The sequence below is a fragment of the Salvia hispanica genome, chromosome 3 (assembly GCF_023119035.1).
Source record: "Salvia hispanica cultivar TCC Black 2014 chromosome 3, UniMelb_Shisp_WGS_1.0, whole genome shotgun sequence".
Taxonomy (NCBI): Eukaryota; Viridiplantae; Streptophyta; class Magnoliopsida; order Lamiales; family Lamiaceae; genus Salvia; species Salvia hispanica.
Genome location: NC_062967.1, coordinates 31,337,978 through 31,362,977, shown reverse-complemented (window position 1 = coordinate 31,362,977; position 25,000 = coordinate 31,337,978). Strand labels below are relative to the sequence as shown.

Here is a 25,000-nt window from a genome sequence, read left to right as displayed (position 1 = left end):
ATATTTGTAATTGTAATAATAATAATGATCATCATATTTTCCTTTAATTTTCTTTTTTTCTTTAAAAGTGTTCAAAATTTTCTATAATGTAAAATCATTTTTTCTGGGCCTTGATTTGTTATATGTTAAATATCTGACCAAATGGCTTAGAATTTTGGATCCGATGGGTTTTTTTATATGAAACTTGAATTTATTTAATTTCGAGGAGAATAATTTTATAATTATGATTTTTTGGATTGATTCACAGATTATAATTTTTTTATTATCCTCTATTTGAATTTATTGTTTAAAAGTTTGAATCTTTGGATCGATTCTAATCTGCCAAAAATACAATCCAAAACTCAAATAATGTAACAATTTGTCCTCTACCTATTTGGGGGGGTCCTATGGTTGAAATGAGAATTGTTGAAATATGGGAGAAATGTTGGTGTGGTTAAATATGAGCATTTTATGTTTGAATAAAAGAAATATACTTGATTTTGTAGTAGAAATATTTAGAAATTATCTAAATTTAGATATTATGGAGTAGAATTTTCTAAAATTAGTTATTAGAATATCTAAATACTTTTAGTAAAATTATTTAGAATATAGATACTACTATTATTTAATAAAATATCATTAAAAACTAGATTTTTATAAATAAGGAAGGTGTATAAATATGAGTAAGGTGTATCATTTTTTATAATGCTTAATCTTACTAGAAACGAGTTGCTAAAATTTTGTCATTTTCGCTTTTCACTATAATAAATTAATAATCATAATACTTATTTAGTATATTATTTTTCAACCCGAACTAGATTTGAGTTTAATCTTTTCTATTTATCTTTGATGATATTTTCACCGAATCTTCACCTCATCTTTGACTAAGAAGAAAGAAAGATGGTACAAGAGGGAAAGAAAGATCATCTTTGACTGAACATATCATCAAACCTTCACCTCATCTTTGTAAGAAGGAAGAAAGATGGTATAAGATATTAGGTTTCTCGATCGAACGTCAATTATACCTTCGTGTCATCTGTCATACCATCCCAATATCGTTAGTCTAACCGTTTCACTTACATAAGGAATCAATTGAGTCACCCCACTAACCCAACTATTGCGATGATGTTTTCAGAAAGGGTGACCAAAAACAATCGAGTTGGTAAAATTTTGCAATCTCCATTTATCCACAATAATAAATTAATAACTATGATAATTATAAAATAATTAGTAGTATTATTGAAGATTTAGACGAAATAAATAAATAATGTATCTAAATTCATATCTTAATAAACAGATTACAATATAATAATTAGATTTGGCGATATTTTCTCGTTATATATTGCGCTAGACAAACAACCTAGTTCTCTCCTCTTATCGTTATCGCGTTTCGTTTCCGTTTCTCAATCTCTTCCGCCGTCTCCGGCCGTAGAAGAAAAGGAAAGGGAAGAAAAATGGTAGGTTTTTATCGAACATCAAATCTTATTAATTTAATTACTTTTTTCACAATCAAATCGCCTATTGGTAATTACTTTCTAATTATAAATAGGTCCCGCTAAAAGACTACGATCGCTCAACCCACCGCCTTCTCTTGAGAAGAGCAAGCACAAGCTTAAGCGCCTAATTCCAACGCCAAACTCTTTCTTCATGGACGTCAAATGCCCGGCTGCTTCAACATGTAGGGTTTCGAATAATTATTTTCGATAGTTTGGTATAAACAAACAAAATATGATAAGAACGCAGAATTTAGGTCATATTTTTTAATAACTATAGATGAGTTTTTAAAAATTGGATTGATATTAACTTGTGTTGGTTTGAGCGTGTAGAATGACGGTGTTCAGCCACTCGACGACGGTGGTTATGTGCAGCAACTGCCAGACGGTGCTGTGCCAGCCTACGGGTGGGCGCGCCAAGCTCACCGAGGGCTGCTCCTTCCGGCTAAAGGGTGGGGCATCACCATCATCGTCCTTCCGGCTAAAGGGCGAGGCATCACCATCATGCAAGTATTAAAAATTGGTTTTTTTTTTGGTTATTTGTTTGGATTTCTTTTGAATTTCGCTGGGGATTACCGTTATTTTTATTTTTCTTCCGATTTATATCACTTTGAACTTGTTTTTTTGGTAGGGTTTTATGGTTTCGGTGCGTTGTTTGGTATCAGACTTATATAATGGAGTGATTATTTATTATACTTAGTTTGCATTTTTGAAGTGATTATTTATCATACTTAGTTTGCATTTTTTACACTTTTTTTAGATATTTGTTTGGTTTCTTTTTAATTTTGCTGGATATTACTGTTATTTTTAATTATTCCAAATTGTTTCATTTTTAAACTTCTTTGTAGGGCTTTAGTATTTGTTTATATTGTTTGGTAACAGGACTTGGAAATATATTGGAGGTATTATTTGTTTGTTAATTGTGAAAGATATATATAGTTTTATCTGCGCATATGAAAAGTAAATTTGATTGTATGGTATAAACTATAAAGTCACAGGTTTTATTTTGACCTAAGGATGCTGTATTTTGTCTCTGTAAATTTAAAATTTTGGAGATTTAGGTCAAATAGATAGTGTATTTTGGCAAAAATAATTTTATCTAGTTTTGTGGAACTATTTTGGAATCGTATGATTTTATCTAATTGTTTGGGATTGATATATGTTCCTGTAATTTTAACCATTTTTGTTTGCTTCTAGATTTGGATTGTAATAGTGTTCGTCAATTCGATGCTCATAAGAAAAGGGGAAGGGGAATAACAAAAGGTAAATTAATATTTTATCAGGGTTAATTATCTAAAATATCAATGCTATTCTTAATCTTTTAAACCTTTATCAAAATTATCGACATGCCAAAAGAAGATTATGTTAAATGAGATAGACAATAATTCTCATCGGAAAACCTCAGACAAATTATACATGGACCGAGCCGGCCCGGTGGGTGGATGGTAGTGTGAGCTTGAATATAAGATCCGGCCCGACCCAGTAGCCCGATAATACTCCCTTAAAAACCCGAGAAACCCATACTTCACTCTGTCCAGTCGCTACACTCTCACACACCAGGTAATTAGTTCAATTTCTGGCTATTCTGGGAAAACAGACTCTTGATTCTGTTTTTAAGATATGAATTGTGCATTGTTTCATTCTTACTTTTGTTTATTTGATTGGTATGTCACTCTGTTCCAATAACATTGGTTTAGTTTTGAAAAATCGTGTAAACTTCGATTCTTTCGACTTTAAAGGACGAATGTTTCTAAGTTCACGAATATAAGGAAATGAAGGATCTGGGAAAAATGGAACAATGTAAAAGATTTGATCTTTATAAGAATTTTGAATTCTTGCTATATTGATTGATGATATAGCCTTGTGATTCTTGACTGCTTGTTTGATTCTCTTAGGACTGATGTCTGAATGGACTGTGCTCATGTTCATGTAGTTTTCCTTTGGAAATTAGTCTTGATTTCCTCCTAGTTGTTGACATTATGGATATGATTGATAAAATGCAACCACAATAGTTTAATTTGTGTTTATTTTCTAAAGTTTGATGTTGTGTTTAGTGTTGTTGACTGTTAAGTTCTATGAATGTTTTGCCTGATGGTCTATGTAGCCCAGTGCTCGATCCAAATCAGTACATTTCGCCTCATGGCCGGTGTCGGGTTGGTCAGCTCATGGCCAGACACAAACATAGTAATTTGCTACTCAAACAGGATCATGACATGTGAATCAATTATTTATAAAACAAATTGCCCCTCTTCTTCTTATGCTCAACTTGTAGTTTTGTCCCATTTTTCATTTTTGTCAATTTCCCCCTTTGTTCAATCAAATTTCTCAATAGGAAATATAGATATCTGTTTGCATAGGTAAGTTGATTCAATAAGAGTTAACTACCATTCTCACTGGATCTCTCTATGATGTGTTTTGCCACTATTATTTGTTTTACTTTGCTTGAGAACGATGAATATTATCCACCAGCTTTACTTTCACCATATAACAGTCTTGTTATGATGAAAGCGTAGACATACATTTGCACAACGATGGCGACATTGAGGAACTTGAACATAAAGACATTGACATGCAAGAGGATTGTGAAAGAGCTTCACTCCTACGAGAAAGAGGTTGAAAAAGAGTCTGCTAAAACTGCCGAGATGAAGGCAAAAGGCGCTGATCCATATGATCTCAAACAGCAGGTTCGTCGTGCCCTGTTTGTCTCTAAATGAAATGTAATGTCGGATTTCTTTCCATTTTAAACATTTGTACACAAGCTAGACTATGTTACTAAATTATGCTATTTGTGATGGTGCTTCTGCAATCACATTATAACTTGAAACGTGGTAAAATTGTCGATTCTGCAATCGAGAAATTTAACGTGCAAAGTTTGTCATGACAGTGTGTGGCTTGTTGAGTTTTAATTGCCTTAGATCAAGTTTTAGTCTCTAAACATGTTACTTTGTATTTGCATTTGATGGTATAAAAATAAAAAGGGATGTTTTCACACTCGAAATTCAAGATTGAATTTAAACATATTTCTAGCAGAGTGGATAAAATATGATCCTTCTGTGCTCTTTCTCTCTTGCATTTATATGACTTGTGTTTTTACACATTTGTATCAGGAAAATGTGCTGTCTGAATCTAGGATGATGGTTCCCGACTGCCGCAAGCGTCTAGAGGCTGCTCTAAGTGATCTTAAAGCCACTTTGGTAATCTTTCATGCTTAAGTGCTGACATAAACAACTTATCTGCAGATGAAATTTCATCTTGGCAGTCGTATATCTGTTACCCTGTCTTGATTCGATCTGAACGAAAACCATGAGGTTGCTGAATAAGAATCCGTGCAGGTTGAGGTGGAGGAGTCTGGCCAAAAGGATGGCTCGGAGACTGGTGATGCTCGGAGCACCATTACAGACATTGAACGGATATTTCAATCGTCCGATGCTTAGCCGTGTGGATTGTGGTAAATGTATGTGGCGACTAATGTGAGAGTTGATAATTTGTGAATTGAAATGATTGTGAATTTGTGATGGAGATATGAAAGCACTGGTGTCCTGTTTTGACTCGGTGTGAGTTTTAAGAAATGTGAAGGAGAGTGAGTAGAAAAAGTTAGTGAAATGCGTGTCTCACTTTTGCATACTCCACGTATTGGTTTTATAATGAAAAATATGAGTGATTTAGTAAAGTGTAAGGTTAACGTATCTAAAATGGAAAAATATAAATGAGATTATCATTGTTGATGTATTAAAATGACAAAATGAGATGTTGTGTCGTGGTCTCGTGCATGGAGAGAATATGAATAGCTCACTCCGTCTATCTTCCAATTTGTGTTTTTCCTATTTTGGTCTTTCTACATATCCTATCACTATACTATGTTTAACAAGTGTGTTAATCCAATGAGATTAAAAATCCAATGAGATTAAAATTTCATTAATTTTTAATATTTATACTCCCTCCGTCTTGCTTTAGGAGTCCCAGTTGATTAATTTTGGGGTCCCGCTTTAGGAGTCTCAGTTGTGATAAATTAATAAAAAATGCATAGAAAGTGTTAAAAGTGTTAATAGTGGGTCCCAACATCCACTACAACTAATAAAAAAGTGTTAAAAGTGGGTTCCAACATTCACTACAATATTTATTTATTGGATACTCAATTAAAAGTGGGTCTCAACATCAACTACAACATTCATTTATTACACACTCAAACACTTTTTTCTTAAAATATGTGCTAGACTCAACTGGGACTCCTAAAGCGGGACGGAGGGAGTATCTTTTAATATTTTTTTTTAAAAAAATGTCTTATCAAAATGACACAATGCACACGTATTGATTACCAAGTAAGAGCATCGGCTCTCCCGTGGCCCGGCCGCGGCTCCATATAGTGCGAAACATGGGCATTTGTGGCGGGGGGTTGCCCACGAGAACGCCACTCGCGTGGCCCGGCCGCGGCTCTCCTATTGCAGCGGCCACGAGCCGCGGCTCTCCCTATTTTCATTTTTTTTTTAATTCTATAAGTATACACATTTTTTTACCCCATTCCTCTACACAAATTCTATAAATATACCCATTTTTAATTAAAATATACACAAAATGAAAAAATAAATTATTTGGTGGCCCGGCCACGATTTTATGACCTGACCACACTTTGTGGCTTGGCCCGGCCAACTATAGTGGACACTCTAAGTGTGACTATTCACCGCACGTGCAAATCATTTGTCTTTTGTTTTCCGGTCTAAAGTTTCTCTAAGGAAGCGGGGAAAACGAAAGCCATAGTCAACATGTGCCATTAATCAATCCTATTATATTGAGATATTCAAGTCGCAAATAGTCTTACCCACCATTTGGTAGGACAACATCGCGTCTTTTAGTAGTTAAGTTCATAAATCATAAGTTCATATTAGTAAGTAAGCCAAATTCACATGAATTTCCCCAATTTCTCTGGCCCCAATTTCCCCAACTTTCCTTTAGTAGTTAAGTTCATAAATCATAAGTAAGCCAAATTCACATGAATTTCTTTTTGGGACTCATATATTCTAGTTTTCTTTCTTTCTTTTTTTTTCGCACGATAATAGATATGGCCCATGGAATCATTTTTTTAATGCAAAAAGGAATGTTCAAAGCCGAAGATTAGCAAGCAGCATAGCAACTCTGTAGTATAAAAAAAATAAGTAAAAAATACATTCTCCCTCCATTCTCAAAAGTATGAAGATTTGGTTCGACACGGATTTTAATGCATAATTGGTAAAGTAAGAGAGAGATAGACAGAAAAAGTAATTAGAGTACTGTTAATGGATAATGAGTTCCACTCCTTTAGAGAGAATTTTTTTTCAAAATTAGAATGTTCATACTTTCGGAGACGGACATAAAAGGAAATTGTCCATACTATTCAGGGACAGAGGGAGTATTTAAAAGCAATCTTTCTATCCATAATCATAACTCTCGACAAATCATCCACCAACCTACGATTAATAACACCATATTCTACACCAGTTGGCAACTAGGAATTTAGAAATTTAGAAACGATGAGAATTCAGCCAAATTACGAGAGTGATGCCTAAGATTGAGATATCATTATACCTGAAGAGAACTAGCTGATTTTAGGTAACGAGACCCATAATTACACACAACCAATGAAGAGCATACCACATATACACACACAACCAAGGAAGAGCATACCACATATACACAAAGGCAAAACATTCAAAAATAAGCAACACAAGAACATGAATGATCGGCAATCACGAAAGCAAGAAGGTAAACGACAATTAAACCTTAGCTTAAACCGAGTCACTCTACTGTTTTTTCAAAATTTAAAAGCGTCCCATGTTACGCTAATAGGCAGAAATATCAATATCTTGCCACTTCATTGTATTGTACTAGCATGCTATTTAAAACTGTTATATTTAGTCATAAATTTAAAGTGAATTTTTCTCATTAACAATCCAATTACTAGTAATGTAGTAACATCGATTAAAGAGCATAAGTGAAAGAATTCACAATAGTTACTTGGCAAAAGTGCTAGAACATGCCCCAAACTAGTCACAATTGATATCAATAACAAATACTAACAACATCTGAAAATAAATAAATAAAAAGTAATCTTTAATTTAAAATTAAATTAAATGTCTTTGAAAGTAGACAAAGATTATGTATAGTATCCTACAATTGATTGAATAAGATGGTCAATCCATCAAGGGTGCATTATGCTACTAAGTAGGTGCATCTTCCTAGTAAATGCTTGCATTACACTTTTTGCAAAATCACATGCAAACATTTGAAAATTGAGGAGCCAATTCACAGATTCAAGACATTTTAATATTGCAAATTGGTGTTAAGCTAGTTTGAATATCTTGGTAATCAAAAAAGGTTTGATCAAAATTAGAGCTATTATCCACAAAGAAGTACTAAGTCCTATAAACATAGAGTCAAAACTTTGTCTAATGTACAATGCTTATGTGAGTAAATTTGTGTGTCTTTTTTCATAAGAAAAGTAAATTCAACATTCAAAATTGAGCTTGAACTAATTAGTAGATTTGTTCAAGCGATATATTCATACGGATGAATTTAAACTATGAAGCAATGTCATAGTCATCTCAACACTTGATGGAAAAAGGATAAATTGTAGGGAAAATCTTGGAATTCGGTTAAATTCTGGCATGCCCAACAACTTAACAAAGAACCGAAACAATTATAAAGTTTGGATTTGTTCAAAATCATCCTACAACAAAAATATCTATTCGTTTACATGTAATAATTGTTGAAAACCAGATGATATTTTCTTTATGAATAGACGATATTGTTTAACTTTTCGGCGATAGCATCCACGTATAATTTTTCTACTATCATATCAAATGCAATTTCACCAAATATTATCGTCGTAGTCTTCTTTCAAAAAATTCAAGCATCATAAATTTTTCGATAACGACTAGAATTTGATCAAATTTCATGATTTTATCAGTCAATTTGTTAAAAAAAACTATAGATGAGCTAAATTAAAATCTGAAATTCCTGTGTGTTCACAGACTTAAGCTGGATAGCAGAAAAACAATGTTCCTCAAATTTGGGAAGTTTACTTCATGTTTCCACTTTAAAACAACATTAAAATGGATCTTTTCGAGCATTTTTGGGCAGAATTTTTTCACTTTAGAGACCACATGCTGGTGAATACTTAGACCACAATTATGTAATCTCGCTAAATCGATTGCTTTGACCGAGTAATCACTTTGAGCTCAAAATCAAGAATCAACAAAGACAAAAAAAAAAAAAATAGCCTCAATTTATTACAAGTTATCTACTTTTATTCCTTGAAATTGGAAAATAAAATAAAATTCAAGTTGAATAAAATTAGACTAAATTAAACACTCAATTATTGGAGTAGTGATTTACGTTCAAGTTGAACACACATATTTTAGTAGTATAACCATTGTTTTGTGACTTTATTTGTGTGAATCTTGCACAGTTAATTAGTAGTTAGTGTAATGCATGATCCAACCCATTTTATAACATGAATTACCCATGTAAAGTGTTAATTGTGTGTGTGACTAGGCTATGTGTTAGGTAGTACGTATTATTGTTTAATCATAAAAATGAATTTAAAGGGTCATCACATGGAACCCAATTAACTCTTTTGATTTCTCTTGTTTTATGGTTTGTTTAGTTACCAAGAAAATCCAGGGGTTATGCCTTATCTCATGAGAATTCAACCGTGAAATAAAATATGTTCCTTCAGTCACAAGATAAGCGAGTCATATTGCTTTTTGGAATGTCGCACTATAAGTGAGTCATTTCTATTTTTAGCAAAAAATCATTTCTCTTACTTTATTCTCCACCTACTTTATTATCACTTTACTTCTCTACTTTTCTCTCTATCATACTTTCCCTCTCTACTTTAACACTTTAAATATCAATTTCTTAAATCCCGTGCCCAAATAAAATGCTTATCTTGGGACGGAGGGAGTATAAAGAAACATTAAAGAGTCCATAAAATCACGAAGTTTAGTAGTAGTAATATTTTAATTTGTCCCGCATTTTTTAAAATTTAAATGATAAATGACTAAGTTTCAGACTATCCAATCTTCTCGTATGGTCAATTTTTATGATCCTCTTTCGAAGTATGGAAAAGATGATACCTAGAATCAAACTAAATACTGTAACACTGAACAAACAATTAGTATATAAAACAGAATAAACAATAACAAAAGTGTATACTACTACTAAATAAGCTTGGTCATCACATAAAGAATGTGACATATCATTTCCCATAATATATCAATAATTTTGTTCCTTTATAAGACGGTGACCTTGAATTAATGCCCATATTCCTAGTACTTAATTTATGTAATTAATAAAAAATGAAAACAAAGTAAGCCGCCCAGTCACATGATGTGATAAGCGGAAAAGGGCATTAGATAAGCAAAATAAATTTGGTCTGAAGTATACGAGAATGATTAAGCTAGTGAGCCCAATGATTGATACAATCCCATTCAAATCATAATTGAATCACATAGTTTAGAATTGAGTAATGATCAAGTTGCACTCCTCTTTAAGACGTGCTAAAAGTTGTAATTTCATGAGAGAAAATAAATGCATGTTTAATTATGCGTAGTCATATTTTCACGGTCATGAATTGAAGCATACCTTATATGTAAAGAAAAATCAACCAATATAACTCAAATATGAATATCTCAACATATCTCTCACATTTGAGTATTTCGTAGTATTTGTTAATATTTCAATATGATCACCCATATCATATCACCTTAGACGGCACATTCGGCTCGAGCACAGAGTCCGCTTTGATTCCTTGTCAAATTTTACAAAGGCTAAATACGTTCCAATTTGTTAGAGCATACCTAATTCATGAAGATCGACCAAACCCTAAACATAGATTTTCAATATGTGACAACTAATATATGAATATCTCACCATATATTTTCTTTCTAACAATCAAACAATCATGATTTTATGATACTATCACCTTTTTCCATCACTCTTATGATTAGACATTGAATGAAGCTTCACATGCCAAGAGAGAGCAAAAGCTTTGCTAGAAAAATCTAGGTACATCAAGTGCCCAAATTCTTGGATCACGACTTCAATGAATAAGGTTTTGAATTACCAAATTTTGATTTAGGATATCAATTTATTTTATGTAAATTGTGTTATGCTATGATTTTGTGACCAAGATTAATTTCTCCCAATGATTTTGTGACCAAGATTAATTTCTACCAAAAATTAGCACATCACTAGTTAATAAGGATTTGAATTACCAAATTTTGAGTTAGCATATCAACTTGATATTTATGTAAATATTATTTTGCTCCGATTTTAAGATTGAGATTGATTTATCCCAAATTCACACAATCTTTTGGAATGAACAAAAGTTATTATATTGTCGAAGATCAATTATTATCCAAGCATGTTATTATTGTTAATACAAATTAAGATGAAAAAATGTTTTACTACCAATTAAGATGCGATTCATCGTCTATTATTCCAGCACGTTGCTGGCTACCTAGTTCCTAAATCATTAATCCTGTCATATTAATCTAATTATTGAGGAACAATATTTGATTTATGTAAATAAATAGGTGAGGATTAGCATATAATGGCATGGGATTCAGAGATGCATATGCCTAATAATGATGCATGTGTCATGTGATTATCAATCCAATTAGTTTAATTAAGCAGCTCCATGTTCCACTACTCCCTTTATAGTTTATACATTACTAATTAAATTCCCAAAACCATGCTTAATTATATTTTCATTTTATTTCATTATTACCAAAATCTGTTAACTCACATGTCACAACCTCCCTATATAAACCCTCTGCACCAACAAAACATCCTCAAACATTTAGAACATTTCTCTCTACTTTCTCTATCACTATCAGAAAATCTCACTTTCCAATTCCAACACTGATCGTAACTGAATCTTTGTCAGTTCTTTTTCTTACACTGCCCAAAATGGATAGCAAGGGAAAGAGCAAAGCCTCCCCTTCCAAGAGCAAGAGAAAAGGGGGTCAACCGATCCCACCGTCAGCCCAAAGCGACCAGTCCTCCTCAACTAACCGGTTTCTCGGCGTCAGGAGGCGGCCGTGGGGCCGGTACGCGGCCGAGATACGTGACCCGACGACCAAGGAGCGCCACTGGCTGGGGACGTTCGACACGGCCGAGGAGGCCGCGCTGGCCTATGACCGGGCCGCCCGGTCCATGCGCGGGTCCCGCGCCCGCACCAACTTCGTCTACTCCGACATGCCACCGGGCTCCTCCGTCACCTCCATCATTTCCCCCGACGAGGAGCACTCCGACTTCACCATGCTCTTCTCCGGCGGCGTCGGCGGCGCCTCCGCCGCCGGCGACAGCTCCGGCCACCGTCAAATTATTTTCGGGCAGAATTCGGGTTTTCAGCTGCCCGGGGACGCGTGGCCGGGGAGCGGGCAGGTGGAGTACCGGCCGCAGGTGGCGGAGGATGAGCTACCGCCGCTGCCGCCGGACATCACGAGCGGCTGCTACGCCGGGGAGCCGCCGGTGCTGTCGGAAATGGGACATGGGGTGTTGAATGACATGAGGTGTCTGGAGCTGTCGGAGCAGCGGCGGAGCATGGACGCGGCGGTGGGATACGATGTCGCCGGGTATTTCGGGGTGGATGATTCGGCGGAGGCGGCGAGGAGTAGCTTCTCCGGCGGGTTTGGGTGGTTCTGAGTGGTTAGTGATGGATTTGTGTCGGTTTGAAATGTGTGTTTTTCTCAAGTTGTTATAACTTTTTTTTGGCTTTTGTTTATCTTTTTATATCTATGGATTGTTATGCCATCAGCTTATATAATAAGTATAATGCATTGAATGGTTTTTTTTGCGGATATTTGGCTACGTGTAACTCTCAAATATGGTGGGATTAAGTGCATGTTACGTTAGTTCATAAGACATTTTTCTACCATTAATTTTATATTGAGGGTTTGAGGTCATCAAGCATATAAAGAATTACTGTATTATTAATCATCTTCAAAAAACTTCTCAAATGTGGCATAAATAAAGTACTCCTTCCGTCCACGGAATATTGTCCTCGTTAATATTGAGTTAGTGTTGGGTTCCACATTTATTAGTTTTCTAATAGAATGTGAATGTATTGAGTTACTGAAAAGTAGACTCCATTTACCAAAAATGGATAAAAGCAAAGTGGACAACATTTCACGAACAGACTGAAATGGCAAAACTGGATAACACTTCATGAACGGAGGGAGTATAACTTAGTTAATTAGACGGTTTTCCAATCAATAGGTCATGTAAGTCATAACAGTCGTGTCGATACACTACAAAAAACTTCTTTTTTAAGGACATAAAAATCAAGACGCAATTACTAAATTATTGTAGTTTCTACGTGACTTTTTATCATCCTTACCATGAACTTAAAAAGTGGTCTACAATATCATTAATATTTCACAGGTCCCCACGTAGAATAAGTTTTTCACCGAAGATATGTTACTTGAGTTGGGTTGGGTTGGAAAATATAATAAACAAAATGCAAAGCTTGTGATATTTTAGGCCAATTTCAAAGTTCGTGAGAAATAACAAATTTAACCAAAGTTCATGATTTTAGGGACCAATATCTCTTTCTTAAAATGATAGTACTCCCTCCGTCCCGCTTTAGCAGTCCTAGTTACTTTTGAGCACTCGTTTTGTAAAAATAATAATAAATAGTTAATGTGGAGAAACGGTAAATTGAGAGAAAAAATAATGTAGAGAAGTCTCTCTACATATTTTTTAATTCATCTATATAATATTTTAAAGCTATATAGTTAATATTTTTGGTTATGTGATATATTAATACAATTGAGTTTATAATTTTAATTTTAATTCTTTATGCTTCGAGAGATTTTTTTTTTCAATTCAATGTTTGAATTTAGTAAGAAGAAAGTTTATTTGAATTTAATAGGAAGAAAGTTAAATATATATTATAGATTATGATCAATAAGAAAATTATAAAAGGAAACTATATTATTAAAACTAGTCCATGGAGTATTTGTTTATTTAAAATTAAGTTATGATTTTTGTATGTCTAAATAAAAAACTAAACACTAATATTACAATTATTGAACAACATGCAGTTTTCAATGAAATCTTGATCGTATGTAAGCAAGTACTATATTTTTTAGAATCGTCTAGATTAATAAATATGGAAACCTTGAATATCTAAAGGAAGTACTGTACTTTTATATTAGATGAAACAATCATAACATAATCATATAAAATCTATTTAAAATAACATTAGATTATAGTATTAGGCAAAATATAATTACGGAAAAAATATAAGAGAATTACTTATATCGAGACATTATGTCCTAAAATGATTTCATTCCAAAATGATAATAAAATTCCATCCCAAAATAAATTATTTTTTTCACATAATTACCAAATTGTGTTAACCTACAATCTCTGTATATAAAGCCCGTTGAATCACAAACATCTTCAAACACAAGTACACAACACTGGACTCTTGTTTTCTAAGAAGTGATAAAAATGAGTCGATCAAACGATCAGTTCCGATACAAGGGCGTGGATTTGGAGAAGAGGACAGGCAAGTAGTGTGCGCGGATATTCGACGCGGAGGAGAAGACAACTAAGCGAAACAATCTACACGGCCGCCATGGCCTAGGACTACGCCGCCCGGTCCATGCACGGCTCCAACGCCTACACCAACTTCGTCTATCCCTCACCAACATCACTGCCCCTCATGAGCCCGAGTATGACCTCTCGCCCGACCACCCACAACTCTGGCTACCAGCAGAGCTATTACGGGCAGGGCGAGGGGCAGTATTCGGGGCAGGTGGATTACCAGCAAAACACGGGGTTCGGGCAGGTGGAGTAACGAGCTCGGCGGTGGGGTACGGAGGCGGGTAGTAGCTACTCCGGCGGAGGGGGGTATGGGTATGGGTATGAGTATGGGAATGGTTGGCAGTGAGAGTTAGTGGTGGTTTATGGTTTAGTGGTGGCTTTTTTGTTGGATTTATTAGAATCAATTTTTGCGTTTTCATTTAATTACCGTTGGATTTATTAGAATCGATGTTAGCGTTTTTCTCTAGTAACTTTTTTTGGTCTTTCCTTTTACTTAATATACTGTCTACATTATATGGTTTTATGTGACTGGTGAATTTCTTATACAAATAATACTAAATTAGTAAGTGGAGTAAAACTTAATGTTTAACGTGGATGTATTTTATATAGGAGGTATCAGCATTTTAAACGTTAAGATTTATACATTTTTTTTTTAATAATGCGTTGAGATTTCAAAATTATTTCTTAAAAATATATACACTTCTTACATGCCATTAGTATTAGTATATTATTATCACTTTTTTTATATTCAAATCTTGATTTTATGTAAGTATATTTTTTAGAATTGATAAATACGGAAATCTTGTTAAATTATTTAAAGAAATGTACATACATGTATCAAAAAATTTATATTATGTGAAATAAGTATAATATAAGGATATAAATATACGTAAAATATTAATCAAAAAATATACAATATAATTATGGAAAGCAAATTTATGGGATCTATTGTTGCCTATTTTCTCAAAATATAAAGAAGTGTATACTTTTGTCGCAAAAATTTGTGATTATTTTTAGTATCTCGAATCTTGAATACTATTAGGAATCTATATTGTTGCCTTTTTTCTGAAATTTAAATCTTGGTGGAATTCAACTCTTTTTTCTTTTTCTTTTTTGGTAAAGAGAATTCAACTCTTTTCTAGTTGCTGGAAATAACAATATTTATTCTCTAAGTCATCAATGTATGTATATTTTACTATCTCACAAAATTAATAAAATCCCACTTTAAGTTGATAACTTAACTATATCATTAACAATTCACAAAATTATAAAAGCCCATTGTAACTTGAAAACAATTCTTGGCCCAAGGCTAATAATTTTATAGAGACTTACTTCAGGTATCCAAAGAACATAAATATAAGAAGATTATAAAAAAGTTGAATTAAGATAAACATTCACTAATTTGGGCTGCATGTTGTTTCGATGAGTGTAGAACTCAAGATTCAAAATTAGAACTAACAAAGTTGGCAGACCTATTCATGTGTTTCAGTTTCAGACAAGAAATATAACTATAAATTGTACTCATAAAATTGTGAGGAACACTTAGAATAATAATAAAAGGTTGAAAATCAAGAAATAAGGCAAAGGTATATGAGTCCTCAAACACTTCAAACATAATAAGTTCAACAGAAAATGCAGAAAGAGAAAGCAGAATATCTGATCAAACACAATCCAAACTGCCAGCAGAAAACCAGAGAAAATACTTCTGTTTATTTATTAAATTCTGCAACCACGATAAATTACTAAGTCGGGCCGTAGCACTTGATGCTCTGCTCAATATCCGCACCACAGAAGAGGCAACGTTGTTTAGCCATCGAACTGCTGGTGCGCCCTTCATGGCAGGATGCGCACAGCACCTGGTGGGTGCACGGCAGAAAAAGGATAGAAACATCATTGGTAGAGCATTTCATACAGGTCCAGCGCCTCGAGGACTGACTAGGAGCATTCTTCTCCAGAGATGGTATCTCAACACCATTGTATAAAAATTTGTCTCCCTCCAATGACACAACCGACATCTGAAAGAACATTTGCACACGAGACAGCTCCTGTTCGAGCCTCTGGATATCATCCTTTTTCGCCCTCAAGGCAATCTCAGCATTTTGACGACGTTCCGCCAGCTCCCGTCTCAAAGAGGCTCTATGTGCCTCTGCCCTTCTAGCTTCCGTGCCCTCGAGAGCAATCGTCTGCTCCTTCTCCCTGCCTTCCTGCTTCCATCCTTCCTGCAGTTTCAGTGAAAGGAAAAAATGTTCAAACTTCAGCTGCACATACATTGAAACTGCATTGAACGATAGAAAGAGAACCTAATCAACAGTATATACGAAATTAAAACAAACAGGTTATTTCATTTGTATACCCATTATATATCTAATTTAGGGACAATAGTGTAATATGATATACTCCTATACTATTCCCATTATATTGGAGTATTTATCTATTAAATCTATTACTACTATTTATATCCCTTTTATTCTAAGGATAAATGTATAGAAGTCAATCAAATATATGTAGTACTATATATATACCTACACAAAACCCATCGAGTCTAGTCCATGCATATCAGATGAATTAACATATGAACAAGGATAACTATTCTGCCAACAATTTACCAAGCCAATCCAAAGTGTCAGTTAATAGCAAACAAATAGGAACTACGACCAGCTCACAAGAATATATCTGAAAATGAACTTGAACTTAATCTTAGAAACTATTGAATCTAATCATTCCTATGAAAAAAGCACTGCTAGTCTATAGGGAGTAAAAGGCGACCAGTCCCTTGCACACGCTCATGAAAGAGGAGCATTCACAGCAAAGATATGTTTGATCTACCAAAACAATTAAAGGATTAAGAAGCAGATTGTAAGCCATTAACATACTCAACAAAATCGTAAACCAGGTCATGCTCGAAAGGAAAGTTTATAAACTATACTCAACAAAACCAATGACTTTCACCACACTAATCAACCACATGCCAGCTGATAAAGAATACTCAGCAAATCTGAATTTATTAATGTGCATGCCAAATATTCCTATCACCAGACTGGAAAAAAAAAAAAAAAGCAGCCTCAATAGGAGATATGTCTTCCAAATAGGGCCAACTAAAGTACTCCATGTATTTAATGGAAGAAACTTCTATGTTTTACAGCAATACCAAGAACTTGGGGAAGGAAAAAACTAATGGTGACAGCCAAGTGCAAAAGCAGAATTTGAGTCAATGATATATGGAGGTGTCATCAATTGCTAACTTTTCTTAAATTGCTAACTTGCTAACTCATCAACGCAGTATCTAAAAACTGTCAGGACGGTGATATTAGTATGTCAACACAAATTTAGGTGATATACGTATGTCTTTGTATTGACATCTATCTTTAAAAGTCAACTCAAAGACATAACATAAGTATGTCAACTAAATTTATGTTGTCATGCTAATGTCATCATGTTGACATTTTTAATATCCTGCATTGATGAGTTAGGAAGTTAGCAATTTAAGAAAAGTTAGCATTACAACGCACCCCATGATATATGTTAGTAAATTGTCATGGGATAAAAAAGTAGAGAGGTTAACAAGACAAATATTATAGGAGGGCGGTTAAACCTATATCTATCTACAACGACATTGCCTTCAGCATCGAGTCTTAAACACATTAAGGTCGACGCATTAATGTATCTACCTGATGCCAGCTGGCAATTAAAGGATTGCTAATTTTAGATGGTTTATTTAAGTTTTGTGAGCAAGCTGCCAAGATCAGATAAAAGACTAAAAATCACTTTCAAGCTACAAAATTACAGCACATAACAGATTTGTAATTTTCAGACTATAGAAACTTTTATGTAAACAGTAGGAAGATTAGATATGTCATATCTAGAGATTTGGGGAATGAATGTCAAGGTTATATTTGATCTTTTTAATCTATTTCCATCCTCAATTCAAAACTCTTAAAATAATATCAAGCATACTGGCATTTTAGGACACGTCATACTAATAGAGAAAATTCTTCTCCGTCTGTACTCTCCAGAAACAATGAAAATAAAATCAAAACCTTGCTTAAATTTCCAATAATAGCTTTAATTGACGTATACATTTTGTATCTGCAGTTATAGTACTATCATTATTAACTCCCTCGACTTTCACAAATCCTAAACGCTTATGATAATTAGAAATGAAAAGGAACCGAATCACCTTTGGTAAAATTTCACGTATCCAATTTATTTGTTACCAATTCGTTCTCCTAACACAGTTGACAGTTATTGACGACTTTGTCATTCAACATTGTATTAAAGCCAAGCATTGAAAAGATCCTAGTTTCAAATCTTAACATTTGCTCATATATTCACCCACCCTAAAATTAAAAAGAAGATAATAGAAATAGTCCCTAAATGCACAATATTCATGTGCACAACACAAACAGTGTTAAAGTGTTACAACTGCCCTATGTAACAACTTAAGCTTGGTGATGAGTTGATCTTTCAGTACAAAATCATTTGCATAAAGTTCAGCATAGTCGGAAAATTCACTGGGTAATAAATCTTATTGCCTTATTAATTATGTGGTTTTGATGATTCATTAAAAAAAATGACATGGACCTCTACTCCTATCAGAAATTGCAAGAAATCCACAATGCATGAAAGATGGCATCTAAGTACAACTTCTGTGGAGGTACAGCTATGTTACGGTTGTGGATCCATTACGATAAAATTATTAATCTCAATTATATATCGTCACAGCACTCTCAAAATCTATGCGATTATGACAAACTCTAAGATGATTACGAACATGTGAAAAGGAAAAAAAGAGCTTCAATCATGTAATGAGTTAGATAAGGAAATTCTTTTGTAGTTCTGACTTCTGAACCTCTAATAATGCTCGAATAAGAGAATAAACCTCCTTATGGTTTGTTAACATCTTTTCATTTCTAAACATATTTTAATATGAGATAATATGTGAAAAATTACATAATTACTTTATATCCAATATTATTACTTGCTATGCTGAATTAAGTTTGAGTTTTATGATGGTGGATGCACAATTGCACATTAACTTATGACTCAAACTTTTTGAGCGTGTAGAGATGGAACAATGCATGGTTTAAGCTATGAGTCTAATAGTTGTCTGTTTTTCATCAGAGATGTTATGCCTCACTTTGAGCTTTGTCAAGCATCGTTACCAGTAATTATTTAGAAGCTAGCCCCAAATTCAGTTTTCGGTCTAAACTAGTAGCCTAGTAGGGATGCATTAGATTGACGACACACATCAAGCTCTGTAGCACCTTAGGGTATTAATCATACTAGACATCAAGTAAGGACAGTATGATTCCCGTATTATGGAGCAAAACACTGGCAGCATTAGATAATTACGATTAAGATTCTTTAGTCATGCACGTAGAAAGTAGTGAGCTGTAAGACAAATTATTAAGGGAAGGAGAAAGAATCTTAATCGTAACATATGGATACTTCTTTAGGTGATGCATTCGTCTTTTTATGGATACTTCTCAAACATATGAACAAATTTCCCTTATATGAAGGTAACCATGAAAAATATGCAATGGATTCGATGAGTTTAGAAGCTTTTCAGCTAAAGGTCAAAGCTTATCAGCACCATATTTCACAACTATAACAAATACTATAAAATATGCACTCGTGAATCAAAAAAGAAACTATTTGGTAAATCAAAGTAACAATACTCTTCACTCTAACAAATTGAGATTAATAAGAAATTACTCTTAGAATTGGTAGTAAATAGAACCCTAAAAATATGGCCTTCAGTATATGAAAACCACACATTGTGTTCCATAAAAATTGTAATGTACTACCTTTAATTTCTTTTGTATCATATTCTGTACACATTGGCATGTATGTAAAAAATGTTGCATGTTTATGTGATATAGGGGAATGGTTGGAACTTGAAATGAGCAATCCGAGGAAAATTATCAATGACCTACTTTAAGATGCATAAATGGCCTAGTTGCAACAGAATCAATCAGGAACTACAGCCAAACACGATGCAAAGCTTAGTATGGAATATACTATAATGAAAAAGATAGTTTTTGAAAGTCAATAAGTTTCTTAAAGGGTAATTAACAAAAACAGGATATTGAAAAGTAATTAACAGAAAGCATCAAAATTTGTGCGCAAGATTGCAAGTTATTTATGGTTCAAGTAAATCTTCCAAATCAGCTTAAGAAATACTAGTTACTAGATATGGAGTTCATGAATATGACGAACCTCAGCTTCCTTAGCTTCCTTCTCGATTTGGAGAATATCGTGCTGCAGCTGTAACACCGTCTGCTTCGCCTCAGTAATATTAACTCTGAGGCTGGTAATCTGTTTTCCAAACGCGGCGACTTTTTTCATGAGTTTCATTTCTCTGTTTAGTACTCGATTTAGATCGCTTTCATACTCAGATGTACTTAGTCTTAGTGCTTCTGTATCTGCCTTAATGTGTGCTTTGCTGAGCTCTAGAGTTCTAACTATTTCTCTCACCCTACTTGCTTCACAATTCATATTTCTCAAAGTTTGTTCAGTCTCCATGACCAACAATGAGTATGCATTTTCGGCACAAAGGTTCTTATCTTTCAGGCCTTGCGAGTGCACTCTTTCCAGCTTCAACATTTTTAGTTCCAGCAAATCTTTACTCAACCTTTTTGCTGAATCTATAACTTTTGTTTGAGCCCATTTCTTCTGCACCTTCACCTTTTCCTCTAGGTCTCTAATACTTTTTATCAAGTCAATAATGAATGCAATCTTTGGATCATTAGGGCTGTTTTCCTGCCATTTGGCACATACTTCCTCTAGGAGTGTGAGAGTACTAGCATCCATAATATTTGAACCTTCTATTGGTTCACAGACTGCATTTTCCAGATCTTGTTGCTTGATGAATGTAGTGCCCATTTCCCTCTGTAGAGATGCCATCAGAATTGGAAAATCTTGTCTTATTTTTGATGCTAATCCAGGCGTATTAATGATTCTTTCCAAAAGCCCAACCCTCTTAGACGGAGATTCAATAATCAATTCAAATGGGGCTTTCTCACTAGTACATCCATTGCCATTATCACCCCCGAAGTCATGAGATGGCATGCTGGTTGATGGAACAGAGCCCCACTTTCTGGTTAAAAGAAGCCACATTGCATCTGACCTTTGCATCTCATCTGATCTTTGCAACCTTGGTTCAGTACGCAAGACATTATCAAGCAGAGCATGTAGCATGGCTTTATACAACTCCTTCATGTCCCCAAAACCTTTTCCTTGCGGCTTCACTTTTTGTTCAATAAAAGAAACTGTATTTGTCAAAACATTGTTCAGAAGATCCTTTGGACCATGAACATAGCCAGCATTCAAGATTGCTCTTTCTACTTCAGCCATGTCATACCCTAATGTCAATAGCCGATTTTTGGCTTTAGTGTACAAATCTTCAAGCTTTAGGATAAGACATTCCTCCAGTTCCCTTTCTCGAGCTTTGATGTTTGAAGTTGGTGGCAAACCATACTTAGAGACGGGTGCTTTAGGTGTTGTATGGTTTGTCTCATTCTTCGTTGACTTAGACTTTCCTTTGCCCCTTGCGTGCTTACCCATGGTTGTAAGCTGAACGGTAAAAACCCGATCATTAGACTTTTGAATTCTTGGTAGAAAGAAAACGTCATAGCCATATATCAGTGAAGCATTGAAAATGAAAATGATAAAATATGTAATAAGATCAAATAACTTTCCACCAATCACAATTTTCCATTGCAATACTCAGATTTCTAATTTAAGGCATATAGAATTAATGACAGGACGACCAATGCCCTGATATATTTATTGAGAATTATAAGTGAGTTATAATGTAGAAATATCCAAAACTTAAGGAATATCATCAAGAAGTCCAAGCATACTTCAATACTGGGATAACTACTTGACCAAAGCCGTTGAACAAAATTATATAGTATGTTGATGTTCTGTTCATGTTTTTATTACTTCAAAATACTGGTCATCAAAATAAAACAACAAGATACTACTAGAGCAATCTAATTAACCTTATGCATGTCATTGTCCAGATCCAAACCGTAGGTCATGCCTACTTCAAACCTTTCCTACATATTCAATTCAATATATATTGAGAATAATAAATAAACACAAAACAAGTGTAGCCTTTTCAGATAATTTAATATTTGAAGATAACTACAATGAACAACAACTCTATTATAAACAATCTGACTTACAAAGATTAGGAAAAAAAAAACTAAAATAAATATAAGAGAATTTTTTTTTCAAAGAAAATATATCAGAAAGGAAATATCAAATAGATCTGGGCTGATTTCAAGCTGTATCTAAAGTGAAAAATATATAAATAAAGGTTCCACCATAGAAATAAAGATTTACAAAAAGAATAATACCTGAATTAATTAAAAAATCTTCTCAATTACAAGTCTCCATATCAATTTTTCCAGCCAACATCTAGAGAAAGGGTTAAGTGATTGCAAGACCTAATATTTTTTTTCTCTCTGAATCTGTCTCAAGTTCAATGAGAACAAAGAAAATTAGAGAGGAGGAACAATCTAGACCACCTTGATAACACAATTTTGTTTTTTGTTTTAATAAATGGAATTTTCTAAATCCCAGACTACAATTAAAGCAGGTGTCGAAATGATGGGGCTGTATTAAATGCACATTGTATTTTGGTAGCAGATATAAGAAATTCTTCCTGAGTTAGTTACAGAAAAAGCTACTTCACAACAATTCAAATGTGGATACATATCTGGCTCTGATGCAAGAGATGCTTTACAAGGACCTAGAAACCTGGCTGGCCGTTCTAGTCCATCTGTCTAAATAAATAATAGGACTTAACTTAATCATGATGAGTAAAGAACTGAATTTTCCACCTTTTTACAAAGATAAAGAAAATCAATAATTTGAAATATTATTTTTACTCCAAATTTAAACTTGGTACATGCCTAAAAGAGAATACTAATAAGCTAATGACATTATGAGAGAGGGCCAAAAATCCTGCTGTCATGTATCCACAGATCTACAGTAACCAGTATTTATTAGTTTTTGCCCAAAATTTATTATGGTAAATATCTCACTATAGGATGTAGTAATTACTTAGCTTTCAACTGCCACATATAGAAACAAAAACATTGCCTGGAATTCTTATGCAAACTCAGCATCTTATTAAATGTTCCAAGGAAATTTTTATAATACATTAAGCCTGTCTATTTCTCATGAAAAATAAAAAAGCCATCTTTTAATTGTAACAATACCAAAATAAAGTAATTAATTTCCAGTAACAAAACAAAAAAAAATAGCGCTAAATTTTAAAAAGATTTCAATCAGGAAAGAATTTCACTTCATAAAAACATTGGCATTCACGAACACCTGGTGCATTTAAAAAGATTGATGTTGTATTCTACTATTCTATTGAAAGATTGCACACTGACACTAAATCGTAAAAAACAGGTGGAATTTCCGCTAAAAGAGAACAACCTCAATCAGTAATTTACTCTTAGTCTTAGTGGCTCACTTTAAAAATTAGAAACAGTCTGAAGGTGAACGATATTTTTCTTAAGTCCTAACGGAATTTATTATGCATTACACAGTAGGGTAGGCCCTGGGCAAATGCCTGAAAAAAGAACCACCTGTGCCTTCCAGCATGGCCAACTCTGGCCTCTATGGATAGAAACTCATTAATGTTTAACCAAAGATTAGGAGTTTCATCAGCTCTGATTTTTTATGATAATTCTAATACATGAAGTGGACATGAACAAGAAAATTTTCATGTAGTAGGAATGTAGGATGTACATCAGAGCTGATTAAACAGATCTAAAAATCTGAACACACTAGTTATGGAGTTCATGAGGATATATAGATAGCATATATCCTCAATTACTAAGGGCTAGCTTTTGATTATTTCTCTCTTTCCTGGAAGGTGTAATTAGCAAAATTAATTTGATATGATACTTAACAGAGAAGGTTAATAGTACCACCGTCACTGAAAAGTACTCCCTCCGTCCGCCATTAAATGTCTCATATTTCCTTTGGTTCCCTTCCCCCAATAAATGCTTCATTTCACATTCCACTAACTTTTTATACTACTTTCTTTTATAAAGTCAAACAATTTCATAAAACCCGAGCCGGTCAAAAATGGGACATCAAATGGCGGATGGAAGGAGTATGAATATTTGGTTCGGCCCAGGTTTTAATGTATAATTGGTAAAGTGGGAGAGAAATAAAAGGTAGTGTAAATAGTGTTAGTGGAGTGTGGGCTCCACATCATTAGAAGTGTAGTGTAATGGCATAAGTTGTAAATAAAATGATGTGTAGGGGGTAATGGCATAAGTTGTTTAACTATTCCAAAATTAGAAAGTTCATACATTCCATGGATGGACTAATAAGAAAATAGTTCATACTTTCCGGGAATGGAGGGAGTAATAGATACCAACCAAAGTGTGACCAAGAAAGAAAAAGGAGTAAAAAGTCTACATGGGAACACAAAAATATCTTCATAAATGTTTAGTGACCAAAAACAAACTCCTTATACGGTTATACCTGCAACACAAGATTAATTATAAAGAGAAGGAAATAAGAAAACCTCCACTTCACCCAAGTCTGTTCATAGGTTCAGAAGTGCTTTGCTTCATCAATCTGCTCACCTAAGCTTAGGCCCCATCTTTTTTCCTCTGAAAATATAATTTATAAATACTACTTTCTGACTTTCATTAAGTTGTTCGAGCCAGAAAAAACAAAGGCAGCAGTTTGCACAAACTATTTCAAACAAATCAGGGCCTTCCCAGTGAGGTCTTTTGGTAATGTGTTGTTTGAGAGAATACCGGGAATTATATATGCTTTTAGGTGCAAGATTCATATCAACAAAGAAAATCGACCAAAAATAAAATCAACTGCCTCAAAAATGTTTTTTTTCTTGGAAAAAGGTCTCTTCTTTCCCACCGAAAAACAGGATACCT

The 25,000-nt window shown here is 34.0% G+C and overlaps 4 protein-coding genes across 8 annotated transcripts in view; 3 read left to right on the top strand and 1 right to left on the bottom strand.

The window, feature by feature from the left end:
* LOC125209868 (40S ribosomal protein S27-2-like) overlaps positions 1–1,989 on the top strand; it is a 5,119-nt gene extending 3,130 nt beyond the window's left edge. The window contains exon 4 of the mRNA XM_048109445.1: positions 1,806–1,989. Within this exon, the coding sequence (XP_047965402.1) occupies positions 1,806–1,989 (184 nt within the window). The remainder of the gene's footprint in view (positions 1–1,805) is intronic.
* The window catches only part of LOC125216037 (tubulin-folding cofactor A-like), a 5,604-nt gene extending 581 nt beyond the window's left edge, over positions 1–5,023 (top strand). Inside the window, exons 1-4 of one of the 2 annotated variants that reach the window (XM_048117639.1) lie at positions 2,886–3,032; positions 3,986–4,156; positions 4,580–4,666; positions 4,805–5,023. In XM_048117639.1, coding sequence (XP_047973596.1) covers positions 4,004–4,156; positions 4,580–4,666; positions 4,805–4,906 — 342 coding nt within the window. In that variant the 5' untranslated portion in view covers positions 2,886–3,032; positions 3,986–4,003 and the 3' untranslated portion in view covers positions 4,907–5,023. Of the gene's footprint in view, positions 1–2,885; positions 3,033–3,985; positions 4,157–4,579; positions 4,667–4,804 lie in introns of those variants that run through there. The other variant, XM_048117640.1, reaches the window with a different exon arrangement.
* A 6,359-nt stretch (positions 5,024–11,382) lies between these two features.
* Positions 11,383–12,313, top strand: LOC125209482 (ethylene-responsive transcription factor LEP-like). The gene has a single exon (XM_048109081.1). It carries the CDS (start codon positions 11,421–11,423, stop codon positions 12,156–12,158), a length of 738 nt encoding a protein of 245 aa, XP_047965038.1. The 5' UTR covers positions 11,383–11,420; the 3' UTR covers positions 12,159–12,313.
* Positions 12,314–15,614: 3,301 nt separating this feature from the next.
* LOC125213408 (MND1-interacting protein 1-like) lies at positions 15,615–24,994 on the bottom strand. Of its 4 annotated transcripts, XM_048113932.1 has the most exons (5): positions 22,791–24,994; positions 22,433–22,493; positions 22,073–22,129; positions 20,286–21,641; positions 15,615–16,285 (listed from the first exon to the last, which is right to left on the bottom strand). In XM_048113932.1, the coding sequence occupies exons 3-5, from the start codon at positions 22,109–22,111 to the stop codon at positions 15,809–15,811; spliced, it is 1,872 nt and encodes a 623-aa protein (XP_047969889.1). In that variant the 5' UTR covers positions 22,112–22,129; positions 22,433–22,493; positions 22,791–24,994; the 3' UTR covers positions 15,615–15,808. The 4 variants fall into 4 exon arrangements, with proteins under 4 accessions (XP_047969889.1, XP_047969891.1, XP_047969890.1 ...); XM_048113934.1 differs by lacking the exon at positions 22,073–22,129; XM_048113933.1 differs by lacking the exon at positions 22,073–22,129 and having other exon boundaries at positions 22,433–24,994.
* Positions 24,995–25,000: the final 6 nt, after the last annotated feature.

Coding starts and splice junctions, on each gene's coding strand:
- LOC125209482 (XM_048109081.1), top strand. CDS start 11,421: ATGGATAGCAAGGGAAAGAGCAAAGCCTCCCCTTCCAAGAGCAAGAGA.
- LOC125213408 (XM_048113932.1), bottom strand. CDS start 22,111: ATGACCTACGGTTTGGATCTGGACAATGACATGCATAAG. Junction 21,642..22,072: donor TGGACAATGACATGCATAAG/GTTAATTAGATT, acceptor TTTACCGTTCAG/CTTACAACCATGGGTAAGCA. Junction 16,286..20,285: donor AGGAAGCTAAGGAAGCTGAG/GTTCGTCATATT, acceptor CTGAAACTGCAG/GAAGGATGGAAGCAGGAAGG.